The sequence below is a fragment of the Ambystoma mexicanum genome, chromosome 2p (assembly GCF_040938575.1).
Source record: "Ambystoma mexicanum isolate Mex_15411 chromosome 2p, UKY_AmexF1_1, whole genome shotgun sequence".
In the NCBI taxonomy this organism is placed as follows: Eukaryota; Metazoa; Chordata; class Amphibia; order Caudata; family Ambystomatidae; genus Ambystoma; species Ambystoma mexicanum.
This window is the reverse complement of record NC_090923.1, coordinates 509,542,458-509,556,461: the sequence shown is the minus strand read 5'-3', so window position 1 is coordinate 509,556,461 and position 14,004 is coordinate 509,542,458. Positions and strand designations below refer to the sequence as shown.

General features: G+C 46.3%; 1 protein-coding gene across 5 annotated transcripts in view; it reads left to right on the top strand.

Moving 5' to 3' along the window:
• The window catches only part of ATG7 (autophagy related 7), a 2,414,869-nt gene that overhangs the window by 1,538,151 nt on the left and 862,714 nt on the right, over window positions 1-14,004 (top strand). For all 5 annotated transcript variants that reach the window (XM_069643921.1, XM_069643925.1, XM_069643922.1 and 2 more), the window contains one exon: window positions 11,796-11,871. In XM_069643921.1, the coding sequence (XP_069500022.1) occupies window positions 11,796-11,871 (76 nt within the window). The remainder of the gene's footprint in view (window positions 1-11,795; window positions 11,872-14,004) is intronic.

Genomic DNA, 14,004 nt, shown 5'->3' with positions numbered 1-14,004 from the left:
CTAACAGTTTAATATATGTTATGTTATAACATTTCTATAGCGCCAAAGCCGTAAGGCATCTAAGCGCTCCTTCACAAGCAGAAAAGGATCAGTGAAGATGATCGAAGGTTAGATGAAGAGTACCGTTTTCAAAAGCTTTCGAAAAGCCAAGTGGTTGCTTTCTTCTCTGAGTGCCAAAGGTAGATTGTTCCATGCCTTTGACACAAGCACTGAGAAGGAACGTCAATTTCCACGAGCTGTCTTAGTCCTTGCCACCTGTAAGAGCTGGGTGGAGGTAGAGCGAAGATTTTTTGTGGGCAGGTATATAGAGATCTTATCCTTTAAGTAGCTCGGAGCTGTCCCGTAGACGCATTTGTGACACAAGGTCAGCATTTTGAAGGAGATCCTGGTTGATATGGGAAGCCAGTGTAACTCATTTCTGGCAGAAGAAGTGGGTTTGTATCTTTTCATGCCGTAAATTATACGCACCAATGTGTTCTGGATTTCTGCAGTCTGAGAATATCTTCTCTACTAGCACCCCCAAATAGGGCATTCCAGATGTGGCAAAATAACGGCCCTGACTAGTTTGGCTCGATTATTTTTAGAAATTAATGGGGCGACTTGTCTCAGTACTCGCAAGTGATATTAGGTATTCTTTTCAATGGCATCTACTTGAGCCCCTGCGTCCAAAGAGGCCTCTATGTATGCACCCAGAATCTTCACCTTATCGCCCACTTCAATGAGGCTGTCCTCATCCAAGAAGCTGGAAAAAGTAGGAACTAAGGTCTCTCTAGATTTCTTTGACCCGTAAATCATAAGTTCCGTTTTCCTGGCGTTTAGGGAGAGCCAATTTGTAGTCTTCCAGTTCTTTATAACTCTGTAGACCTCATTTAATTTGTACTGATCTTCCTGATGGTCTCCCGATAGCTCCATTGACAGCTGGAAATCATCTGCGTAATTTGTAAAGAAGAAACCCAACTTTTCCAATTCTCTACAAAGAGGCACTATATAAATGTTGAAGAGCAGAGGTGACAGGCATGCTCCCTGAGGGACGCCACACATAATGGTTTCCACTTCAGAGAACGCGCATATCTAGCCGTCTCTTCAGTAATATCTTATGATCTAAAAGATCGAAAGCTGCGCTAAGATCTAACAATATTAACAGGCCGGTCTACTTCTCTCCACTAAAGTCAGCATGTGGGTTTGGAGGTCCACCAGAGCGCTCTCTGTACCGTAAAAGCGACGGAAGCCTGATTGTCTTTCATGTAACCGACCTGCATTTTCAATGTGGAGTTGAAGGTGGGTTGTGGCTACCTTATCGACCAGCTTTAAGAAGAATAGAGTGCTTGTAATAGGCCGGAATTTGGTAGCGTCTTTGGGATCTAAGCCTGCCTTTTTTAAAAGGGGCGTGACAGCCACTGTTTTAATGGCCTGAGGGACAGTGCAGTGTCTAAAAGAGGCATTAACAAATCTACATAAAAATGGAGCAAAAATGCCCAGATGGTCCAGGATTATTTTTGAAGGGATGAGATCCCAGGACAACTGGTCGGGTTCATGGCTCTCATAATACCTTCAATCTCGGTGACTGAAATCTCTGGAAATTTAAAACCTATGTGGGTTGATTTGAACTCATCATTTTTGGGTGATGTATGATCAGTCAAATGATTTATTTCTACATTCCCCGAGATGAAAGGGTCTATACCTGGAGTTTGATTCTGTAATTCTCTCCTAATTTTATCTTGGGCACATAACAGTTTATTTGCAAAGGCCTTCTGTGTTCTGACAGTCCTCTTCAGTGGGTGTAATGGTATGATTTAAGACTTCTGGTTTTTCCCAGGACCTAAAGTGACGAAAAAGCTCCTTTGTGTCATTGTCTGCTAACTCAATTTGGTCGTTATAATAGGTCCACTTGGATTCCATGATTGCTTTTTTATATACTTTTTCATGTAGTTTCCAGGTGGCCTTATTATTTAAGTTTTGATCTTTGAGCCAGGTGCGTTCTGCACGTCTTTTGCCGGCATTTAATTTAGTCAGCTCTGGTGTAAACCATTTTTGCTGACAAACAGATTTCCTAATGGTTTTAGACTTCATTGGATAAACATCATCCAACAAGTTTGTCATTTGTGTGCTATATTCCTCCACAAGTTTATCTGGATGGTCTAATTCACTGGTTTTATGCATGAGAGAGACCCTACATTCAGATAGTTTGTCTGTGGTGAGTGCCTTGTAGTTTCTATGTACAGTTTTACGCAGTGGCTCATGTTTAGGCCTATTGGAAAGCAGAAGCAGTATTTGGCTAGAAACAAACGAATGGTCGGACCATATACATGGTGTAGTAGTAATTCCTGATGATGTGATGTTGTAGCTGGCCATCCAATCCAAGATATTCCCTTTAATGTGCGTTGGATCGTTATGCACCAAGATGTTATTTTTTTTAACAACTTTTCCAGTTCCTTAGCTTTTTTGTCCATGGTATTTCCTTTCCACAGGTTAAAATCCCTTACTAGTATAATGGCGGAATTCGTAGTCTGGCTAGCGTTAAGCACATTAGTGAGTTCCTCATTAAAATTATGTAATAGGCTGTTAAGGAAACTAGGCTATTTACTTGAGCCCTCATATCCAGATTTTGATCTAGAACAATGCCCAAGGTCTTCACCTTCTTGGTTGGAATGTTACAGCCTGCCACTCTGAACTGACTATACTCTCGGTCCAGCTTCTTGATTTTAGTACTCATGCCTATCACCATCAACTCGGTCTTTTCTTTATTGAGTGCCAACCCATTTTCCGTCATTCAATTTTGGATGTTCTCATATACCCTGTTGATGTTTTTTTCATCCACCACATGCAGTCCTGACAATGGGATGACACATTGAGTGTCATCCGCATAGTTTGTTAAACCTATGTTATTTTCCTCCAGTAGATTAAAAAACGGAACTGTAAAATATTGTATAGCGAGGGAGATAGGCAGGCTCCTTGAGGCATGCTATAATTCAAGCGGGCTGGTGGGAGTTCAGCCTGTTCACTCCATGCTCGACATGATCGATTGCTCAAGAAAGATGCAGTCCAAAGGGCCGCATTATTAGAAAAGAGAGCTACCTCCTTTAGCCTGGTGATCAATTTGCCATGCTCCACCAGTTCAAAAGCGGCAGACAGATCAAGTAACATCAGCATCACAGTCTGGCCCTTATCCATATATTATAGTAGTCTGGACTTCAGATCAGGCAGGGCCGTTTCCGTATCATGACCCTGCCTGAACTAAGACTCCCATTTATTTAGGATGCAAGATTCATTCAAGAAATCTGAAATTTGCAAATACGCCACTTGCTCCAAAATCTTCAAAAGAAATGGGGTGTTAGTGATTGGTCGGTAATTCGCCGTAGGTAACGTGCGCAGGCCTGGCTTTTTAAGCAAGGGTGCGATCTATACCTTCTTAAGTTCACTCGGAACATGGTTCTCCGCGAATGAGGCGTTCACAAATTTGCAGAGAGAGCTCATTAATACAGCAGAGCATTCCTTAATTCTCAGAGAGGGGCACCGATCTCCTTTACAAATGGTAGGTTTTAGATTTGCAATGATCAAGGATAGTTCACTTTCTGTGATATATCTAAATATAAATTGGTGGTCTAAATCCTCTGGCGGCCAATTACGATTCTCCATAGAGCTAGCTCCTCTAGCACACGATAATTCATTGCTTTCTATAATTTTTTTATTTTTTTTTAACTGATCCAATTTCCCCAACATAGCTTCCTGGATCATGGTGCACCAAGCCACATTCTTTACAATGGTATCTGATTTAGTCTTGCAGGGGTCCTCCAGTTCTTTTAATATCTTTAAAAGTTCCTTGAAGTTAGATTGCACATTTCTGATCCTATTATCATACAAATCTATACCGTCGAGGCATCTGTCTGTGTCCGTAGTGGAAGGCCCAGGGACCTCTGCATGTACATTTTGATAATAATCAGCTAATGCTTGGGCTATGTCTTCTCCTTCCGTGTACACCACCCCTTCTCTGTCTGTTATGGCCCTAACCCACCTTGCCCGCTTCTCTCTCCTCTCTAGCCATGACAGCATACAGCCACCTTATCCCCCCAGGTCGTACACCCTTACTCGCTTGGCCAGATAGGCCTGGCGAGCTTCATCCGACGCCACCTCCCATACCTGCTTGGCATCATCCGACGGTGCATACATATGACGTTTCTCCTCTTACTCCACCTTTCCCCCTTTTTCCCGCAGCTTGGCTCATCTCCTGCACTCAAGTGTTCCTATCTCGGATTGTGCTACCCCCCTGATCACTGTTTTGTAGGCTTCCGAGAGCATGCACCTGTTGTCTAGGGATCCTGCATTCAAATTAGAGTATTCCTCTGATCTTTCCAAAATCGCTTCCCTCGTTTTAATGTTCCCAAAGTGTTCAGCCTCTATTCCCCTCTCCAACCTTCGCTCTTCCCTCCATTTGGATGTAGAGAGGGGCATGGTCTGACAGCCCCCTGGGCAAGTAGCATGCCTTCATCATCCTTCCCATGGACGTGCAAGGTAGCAACACATAGTCAAGTCTGGACCGGGAATCGTGGGCCCATGAATAGATGGAGAACTGCGGCTGTGTGGGATGGAGGTCCTTCGGTGCATCATGCAGCCCCGTCGCCGCCAAGAAGTTTGCCAGTTTGGTGCGTGCCTCCCCCTTCTGGTGTGCTACCCCTGGGTCCATCTATCCAGACCCCTATCCACCACATCATTAAAGTCACCACCCACGATTGTCAGATCAGCATGTGTGTTGCTAGTAGTGACTGTATCTCCGCCAGAAGGTCGGCCTGCAGAGGCGAAGGCTCGTAGATGCTGACTATTTAGACCGTCTTCCCCCCATAGGTCCCCTAATTTTCCCACATATCGAACCCCCCCCATCCCTTATCACTGCTGACTTTCAACAGTATGGTTTTGTGCACCAGGACTGCCAAAGGCCCCTCCCCCCCGAGATTCCCTGTGGTATCCCGCTTGTTCCAACACACTGTACTGCACCTTCCTAAGGCATTAGGGGGGTTTCCGGTAACAAGGCTGCGTCCACTTTGTGATCGTTGATGTAGCGCATTACCAATCCCCTCTTAATCTTGTCAAGCATGCCATTGACATTCAATGTCAGGCACCTGAGCCCTCTACGTTCCCCTGTCATTCAGGATGTTGTGTTTTTCTCCAATATCGTTGACCCAGGCAATGCTTGGATGCCACTGGCTATCACTTGGGCCACATTATGCACTAAACCTGTTACTTCCCCCCAAATAACAACCTCACTTGCCTTTTGGACCGCTTTGGTAAAGTCTGGATATACTGCCACCATCGCCCCATTGTGTTGTAGAGGTCCTTTGTTACATGCCACCTGGAGAATGGCATCTCTGTCCCGGTAGTTTAGCAGTTTGACGATCACTTGTCTGGGAGGGGCTCCTGGGGGTGGCTCCCTTTGATTGAAATAAAACATGACAGCCCCTGACATCATAGAGGGGCCCTCCGCTCTCTCCGGCAAACCGTGTACATTGTTCCAGTGGGACCGTCCCTCCATATCTTTCATCCTGCTTTCCAAGAGTGCCGTCCTCTTGAGCAGGGTTTCGGTGCCCCTCTGTAGTGGCGTGATTGCATCCTTGACCGCTGATATATGGTCCTCTGCCTCCTGCACTCTTGTAGACATGTTCCTCAGGTCCTGGCGCAGTAGCCTGACATCTATGCCCACTGCCTCTATCCTGTGTACTAGTTGCACCCTCGACACCTGGATCACCTGCAGGATGTTCTGTGTCACACTTGAAGCCTTCTCTTTCCGTCCTATCTCCTCCCTGAAGGCCTCCAGTGTGGGTCGTCCTGTCATGCTACCCGTAGTATATGCGTCCATTCTTGTTTGGTTGCCTGGTCGTTTGACTTTTTCTTTGTCTTTGGTCATTGCTGCTGTGCCTTTCCTTCCTGCTTCTGTGGCTTCAGTGTTGTAGGTTCGCCCACCACTTCCCTGGGATCTTCTCTCCCCTTCCAGCCCAATGCAGCTACTGTGGGCTTCTGGTGCTCCCAGGACGTAGTGGGGGGAGAGGGGCGCGGGCCTGCAGGGTGGTGGACCTTCTGTCCCTCAGCGCTGCCACTACACCAGGGTTCTGTGCTCTATTCCTCTATGTTTTGATAGTGCTCCTCACTTAGAAGCTGTGTTTTTTCCAGGTTTTGCAGTGTTCGCTGTAGTGGTGATTGACGCCAGCCTCATGCCCAGTATGTTCTCGTGGTGGGAGCCAGATTGTTATTGTTGGAACCCTGTTTCAGTGTTACAGGCTCAACCTCCTCTCTCCTGGACTCCTCTCCCCTCCTCCAGACCCTCAACGCTGCTTTCAGCGCTTAGTTGTCTCTGCTGACTTTCATGGCGTAGGGGAAGGTGCAGTGAGCCCGCCAGTGGCAGATCTTCCTTCCCTCTGAGCTGTCACCCCACCAAGGCTCTGCGTCCTATTCTTCTACCCTGATAGCCACCTCTTCTCTTGCAGCCCCCGGTATTCCTGTGGTGCTCCTGCACTATGTGGTCAAGTGGAGTGGGGTGGTTAGGGTTGTGGTTGCTCGGGGTCCTTGCCCCTTCCCCACTGCCCTCAGAGAATTCCTGTGCCCCCAATGTATCTTAATTCAGATCCTGCCTGGGCAATATCTCATACTTGCACGTGTTTTCTCCTCTGCCCCACTTCGCTGGGGCACTGTGCTCAGTAGGTCTGGCTCCTTTGCAGCCTCCCTCAGCACACTCTTCACACCAGTTTCCAGGTGTAGTCCCTGGTATGTGTAGTGGGCCCCTGTACCGAGTGAGCCCCTACGATCATAGCCGTGTCTTTACTGCCACCTTCCTGCAAGGGAGCCTAAGCGTACCTGCTTGCTTGGGGACTCGGCCTGGCCATGTATCACGCTGCTTCCATTGTCTTAGTACTCCAGGAGCCACTCTTCACAATCCGCTCCTGTGAACGGTGGGTCTCTGCAAGGCCTGCTTCCACTGGCCTTGCTGCATCTAAGGGAGGGAGCCGGCGCCTTGGGACAGGGAGACAGAGATCCCTGCGGCACTATCCTCCTCCCCTCCGCCACTGGCCTCCTTGCCGAACCGGTGCAGGGTCGGCAGTCATTGTTCCATTCTTTGCTAGCTTGGGATTCCGCTTCCAGTGTCTCTGTTGCCCCACATCTTCTCCGCCACTGGCTGGTGCTCTCCTCACCGCCTCTCCTCCCTCAGCGTGATATGTGGCTGCCATTTCTGGGTCTGTTTTACCCCAGCTCTGTCTGACCACTGCTGCAAAGATATTTAGGCTTCCTTGCACAGCACCAGTTCCAAACTTTGCTCGGTTATGCTGTACACCTTCTCCCAGCTGCTTTGTCAAATTCGGGAGTCAGAGCCCTTTTTTTAACAGCCAATCAACAGCTTTGAACCAGGTTTCGGGGCAGAGCGACATAAAGTGTGGCTACACCATTCACCGCGCAACAGCAGCCTGCCTGTTTTAGGTTTTTTGCTGCCCGTCAGGCATGTAGATAGGCACTGTAAAAGGATGCCTTGCCGCTATTTTGATTTTCAAGAGGTCTCCGGAACAGAGCTCAAGCTGCACGATTGCTGCTGTCATGCAGTTCTTGTGGGGTTTCCTCCCCGCCAGTTTGTGGTTCCGAAGTGGGAGTTGAATTTGGTTTTGACATTCCTTTTTGGAGCTTCGTTTGAGCCCCTTCAGTACTTTATTATATTGCTCGCCCTTAATGACATTTTCCTGGTTGCCATTGAAGTGGGAAAATGGGAAAACACCCTCCCCCCATTCTCATCCACACCATGGCCCAGGGGATCAAGGCCCAAGCACCCCCCACGAGAGGAGTTTGACCCTTTCACTTCCTTACCAGAGGATAAGGTATCTTGTGTCCACGGCCTGCACACACGGGGAGCATGCCCACTAGTACGCCCAGGTCAAGCCGATGCCTGCCACTTGGACCAGCTCGGCTAGACAACAATCACAAAACACCAACATAGTTAGAGATGCCATGACGACATAGCCAACAGACAAGAACACATGTGCCACCATGCACACTGGTCACACACACACACACCAACCCACACGAAGAACATACTCAGTGCTATGACGTAGCAGAGTGGCACACCCACGGACATACATCGTTGTTATTTTTCACATGGGCCTCCTACAGCACCGCAGAAACGCAAGATGCTTGAAGAGCTTGTGTACACGCTTGCAGATGCTTTCTTGCTACCCTATCCCTATAGAGACGCCATCCTATATATCTACTGCTGCTTGTGACACTCTGTCACCCCGCGACCCCCATATTATGGGTTATGTACCGCCACCCAGAAACTAGGCCCACGTAGGCCGCAAGCAAGAGTCCCAAGGCAGGAGCCTCTCTGACGAAAATCCTCCCAAGACGAAAAAGCAAAGCGCTGACCACGCAGAATGAGCCCAACGAGAGCTCACAGCCAAGGCCGCAATGTTGCAACCCACATGCTGTGCTCACAGCGCCAAGGTTACACCTGCCAAAGCCAACGCTCCTCAGAGCCGAAATACAAATCAAATGCTCATAATTCTGCTCCAGCTAGGGTCTCTCCACATGTGACCAACCCGAACTGACAAAATGCCAAGCTCACGAGACAGAAAGTCGCCTGGGTCCCATGTCTGGGACACAGGCTGCAACAACGAAGTGACAAGTTGGACACCTACAGAGATGGGAAAGGCATGATCATCAGCCACTAGCCAGACCTGTCCATTGTCCACCACTAACACATAGTTGTACATTGTTGCCAGCACCAGGTACATCGCGAGCTGGGAACGGCAGTGGTCCCAGGCTTGGGGGCTCGCGAGGGAACCAATCAGAATATGAGGTGCTCCTCACTGACGCCATTTTAGTTAGCCAATCACCAAGTGTCCCCTTGTAACTAATTTGTTGTAGCAATTGTTAGGGACAGCCCAAATGTACCACCTGACCCGTCCTTATCCACTAATATTCCCTCCTATAGGTAACTATACTAACCCTACCACTCGGGGAGCCAACCCGAGCTAGCATTAGGTTTTGTGACAATTTTCCCAGGTGACGCAGGTAGCGCGTCATATTAAAGGGCCTGCAAGCCCCTGTAACAATGAGAGCGTCTCCCCGGATGCATACGGGCCGAGAACAATCCCTGCCGTTACTGTAATAAACAGCAGTAATTACTTTGCTCTTGTGTGTGTCTCATACTCATTTTGGGACGCGGGAGGAGTTGGGGGCTCCCCAGCCCCGGAGGTCCGCGGACAGCTCTGCTGGCCTCCGGGAACTCACCCCGACACCATCACTTCAGCGGGATGGGTGAGTAAGCGCCAGACTTTATCTGTTAAATCGCCATATTTGGTTTTTAGCCAAATAGAAGGTAACTTTGAGAGTAAGATCCTCTTTTATTACAAAAGTGGTCTCAGGTTTTCATCTCTCTCAAAAGATCCATCTTTCTGTGTTTTTCCTCCGCTTTATCCTTCTAATGCAAAGGACGGTTCCATCGCCTTGCCCTGGTGCGAGCACCCAGCTAAAATATCTCTCGTACGAGAGAGGCTAGGAAAGATTACTAGCTTTTCATTCATTACGCTGGTGCTTGTACTGGCAGGGCTATGATTAAACAGACCCTGTCAAGGTAGATCATTCTCTGCATCTCAGAATGATATGCTCTGGCTGGGAAGGATGTGTCTGAAGGTTTCATAACCCATTCTACTAGAGAAATGGCTGCCACTTCTGTCCTGCAGAGGGGAGTCCCTATCCTGGACATCTGCAAAGCGGCAATGTGGGCGTCTCTGTACATGTTTGCTAAGCATTTTTGCTTGGAATCTCTTGCAGACCAGGATGCCCATTTTGGTAGGGCTGTCTGTCAGAGATTTCTGGTCTAGGTGGTGTCCTGCTCTCCTCCCTCCCTCCCAGAACTTCAAACTGCTTTGGAGTCTGTCATAGATGAGGAATCCATGGGAGGAAGGAATGCATTAGAAGAACGAATTACTTGCCTCTTAATGTTCTGTCTATAAATGTTCCTCTCAGGTATGGATTCCTCATTGTTCTCCCTACCTGCCCAGCTTGGCAGATAGCTAGTGCACCATTGGTTCCATGGCTATTCCGCTTCAGAGTGCTAGGGAAAAAGGATGGAACTGATGTCACGGGCGTGGTGCCTTAATATATACTGGCCCCGCGTCATATCAAGTGCGGACGCGTTGAACTGAGCCAACCCGAAGCAGAACTGGCAGCGGAAATGTTTGATGTGGAATCCATAGCAGCAACATCCATCAGAAATAACATTATTCCCGAGAGGCAAGTAATTTGTTCTTTAGGGGGCACAGAGAAGATTTTATTTGCCAATTATTACTGGCTGGAAAATTATAAACTAATTTGTTCTACTACCCCAAGCAGACAGATCAAGTGTATTCCTAAAAGCCATTTCAGTTGCCCCAGATATGGATTTACAAAGTGCCATGCCAAGTTAGTATATGAATGAAGGACCCTAAAGTAGCGAGCTGGAACATTAAAGACTTATGAAACAAAAGAAAGTCCCTATCAGGGTAAAAATTTAACTTCTTATTAATAACTATTTAACAGGTGCTAGTATATTTCAAATATTGGTTGTATCTGATCACTTAGCAATTTATTTGCTAACTTTTATGGACTTGGTCCACCAATTTGTAATTGCATGTAAAGGCTTATTTGTAGGTCACTGGAGTTTGTTTGATCATTTTCTCACCCCTTGGTTGGTGTTGGTGGTTTAATATTGATGATTTCATTTGAAAAGGGGATGTGACTTTGCTTCATGAAGAATTGTGTAAGTTCTTTGATTTATTCAAGACATATTGATTCAAATGTATGACTTGTATTTTGTACCATCAGATGCAACCAATATTTGAATTATGCTAGCGTTAAATAGGGATCAGTAAGAAGTTAAATTGTTACCCTGGTAGGAACCTTCTTATGTTTTGTCGTTAGGTGGGAGTAGGGCTTCTCCAACATGATCCTCTCAAAGGTTTTGGTAACTGCCTACCAATTGCGGGTCTTCCCATCACTTTGACATTATTTTCAGCCCGTACACTAACCCTGCCTTTCAATGAAGCATGGTTCTACTACCTCTCTTTACCCTGTTCTTTAGAAATTACCTGATACAATGCACTTTTTAAGGCAGATGATTTCACTGGGTCACCTTAAAATAGGGGATGTTCTAATTCTGTTGATAGCGAGTCTGAAGGATGTACATGTGGCCAGAATATGTGGAATCAACACACTGAAGAATAAGGAATCTGTGTGAAAAACCTCATTAGAGAAATAAGTTACTTTCCTTCTGTAATGTTCTTTCTGATGGATGGATATAGTATTCCTCCCACAGATTCATCATTGACTCGCCTAACTTTCTCTTTAAAGATAGATTTTATTTAAGTGACACTTTTACTGTTGTTCTGCATCTGAGACAAGGAAAGAAACAAGGAAAGAAAGGTGGATGTGAGGTCAGAAGCAGCACCTGGCTCCATAAGTATATCTAAGACATGACATCCGGCACAAGAGGCGCTAGTGGTGCCATAACTGGGTAGGCGCCACCTATGGACAGAAAAAATGTCTCGATAAATCTGTGCCTGGATGACATTTCAAAGATATGAAATCTATGGGAGTAATACGCTTTGCATCAGAAAGAACAGTACAGAAGGTAACATCATTTAGAAATGCACTCTGATCTCATTCTTAGGAAAGAATTTCACAACCTCAAGTTCCTCCATTATTTACAGTAAGAATAACTGATATTTGAAAAAGAATATTATTTTGTATATTAAACTCTTTTTAATTCAATGTGTTCGCTTTTGCAGAGGTTATGCAGTTGCAAGTAGCAGTGATGACAGGATGAATGAACCTCCAACCTCCCTTGGACTTGTGCCTCATCAGGTGAGATATTTTATGATGATTGCAGATGGTGTCGTACTCATTTGTATGTGACCCAGTGATGCTGGATAACTGAATGCTGATATTCCGGATGGCAGGTAGCTGGAAGAAAAGTGTAGCAGTGTTGTATAACAGTCTCCTGGCCCTGCAGTCGGATTACTGGCATTCTTCCATCTGTAATCTCTCTGACCTGTCCTCAAACCTTAATGGTACTAATGTCAGCAGTGTCAGGTTAATGGAGCAGTCTGTTTAATGGAGTGCCGGATAACAGAGCCTGTAAATGTATAATAGGTGTGTATACATTTGCCACTCCACAGTTAATATTGTAACATTGTTGCAATTTCTGAACCTTTTTACCTGTAATACTTCAGAACCAATGTTCACAAAACATTTTACGAAATGTGATTTGGACATGTAGCTCCACCTCAACGTGTTCATTGATGGAAGGCCCATTTATGAAATGTACCTGGGTATACACACAGAAAGAAATACACAGCCCTGAGCATGAGTCATAATGTAGTACCTGTACAACAAACCATGAAGGAAAAAACACAAAGTGAATGTGTGTGCCACAAAATTAGTCCTCTCACCCGGGAAGCCAATGATCTCTTGGATTATAGGTACCCTTTAAGCCGACCACGTAGAAGAGGTCCACAGCTATTACTGAAGCCCGAGATATCAACTGTAGGCAATCCAGTTATGTACTCATGACTCAACAACATACTTACCCCCAAGCGCCCACCCTCCATAATAGAATTCTTAGAAAATGCAATCCAGAAATGAATAAAGCCCACTAAAATCAAACACAACCACTTGCATTCACAGCCTCAGCAACTGCAACCTGTAGAAGTTCACAATTCAGTGGAAGAATAGAAGTTGACAATTTTAGCCCTCATAACGTTATGTTTCTCTTACAGCACCACTGCAGTCGTAAGCAAACTGCTCCAACAAAACTCTGTCTAACACAAAAAAAGCAATTAAAAAAACAGGAGGCGAATAGACATAATACAAACGTAATGGATATATATGTTGACATTAGCAGCACACACAACAGCAATTTTGCACCTGGCAGCACATTGTATTATCAATAATAACATTTACTGGTGGGATAAAATGCTGGGATACAATGTAATTTAAAGAATATTTATCATTTCTGCTCTGTTCTTGTTTGTAGAGATGTGTTTTGGTGTAATTTGTGTTCATCCATTGATCTGCCTATTGTAACAAAGTCACATTAGTCACCCCTACTTTGCAGAGCAGAAGGACTCTAGGGATGAATGGTACTTGCCTTCTACACATGTGCAGCCTGAAGGAGGTTTCAGTCCGTCTTATGTCATGCCCCCTGGCACATGCTGTACAGAATCAGGCCATAAACGGACCCAGACAGGACCTCCCAAGACCCAGTCAAGTCGCAAGAAAATCCCCCTCCCTAAAACCCCAATATCCTGCAGGGACCCACACTGTTGCTTTAAATGGAACCCCCTGCCCCACTGCCTGGAGTCAAGAGGTGAGGTACAACGTGTTCCACTCAGAGGAGGAAAACAACCTGCCTGTCCCGTCTCGCAAACACTAATAGTACCACCCCCTCTCTCAGCAAAACAGCAGAGTTTAAAAACTGCTCCTCATCCCTTTCCAGAGCATGGCTTTTACATACAAAACACTTAATTCGAATGGATTGTGTCCTCCAACGTATTCGACATCTTTGACATGTAATGTCCACAGCTGTGCACTTCGTAAACTTTTTCAGCAGAGGGCGTCCTGCATCGATGACATCGGGTCGATGTCCCTCGAAGGCCTCCGTCGAGGGCGACGTCACCGGATGTTATAAATAGGACGCACGGCGCCCATAGCCTCAGTTCCATTTTTTCTGTGAACGTGTTTCTTCGTGAAACTCGGCGCGCTTCATGTGTTCATTGTTACGATGTCTTTCTCTTCGACCCCTCCCACTCTGCGGTCTGGCTTCAAGTCCTGCCGGGACCTCAAGTCGAAATATCACTCACTGACCCACACCACATTTGTTTGTGGTGCTTTGGCGAGTTGCACGACACCGACGACTGCTCGAAATGCCAGTCGCTGGCTGCCAAGGCCTTGCGGGAGTGGAAGGGGAAGTGTCAACAATAAGCACAATAATGAGGA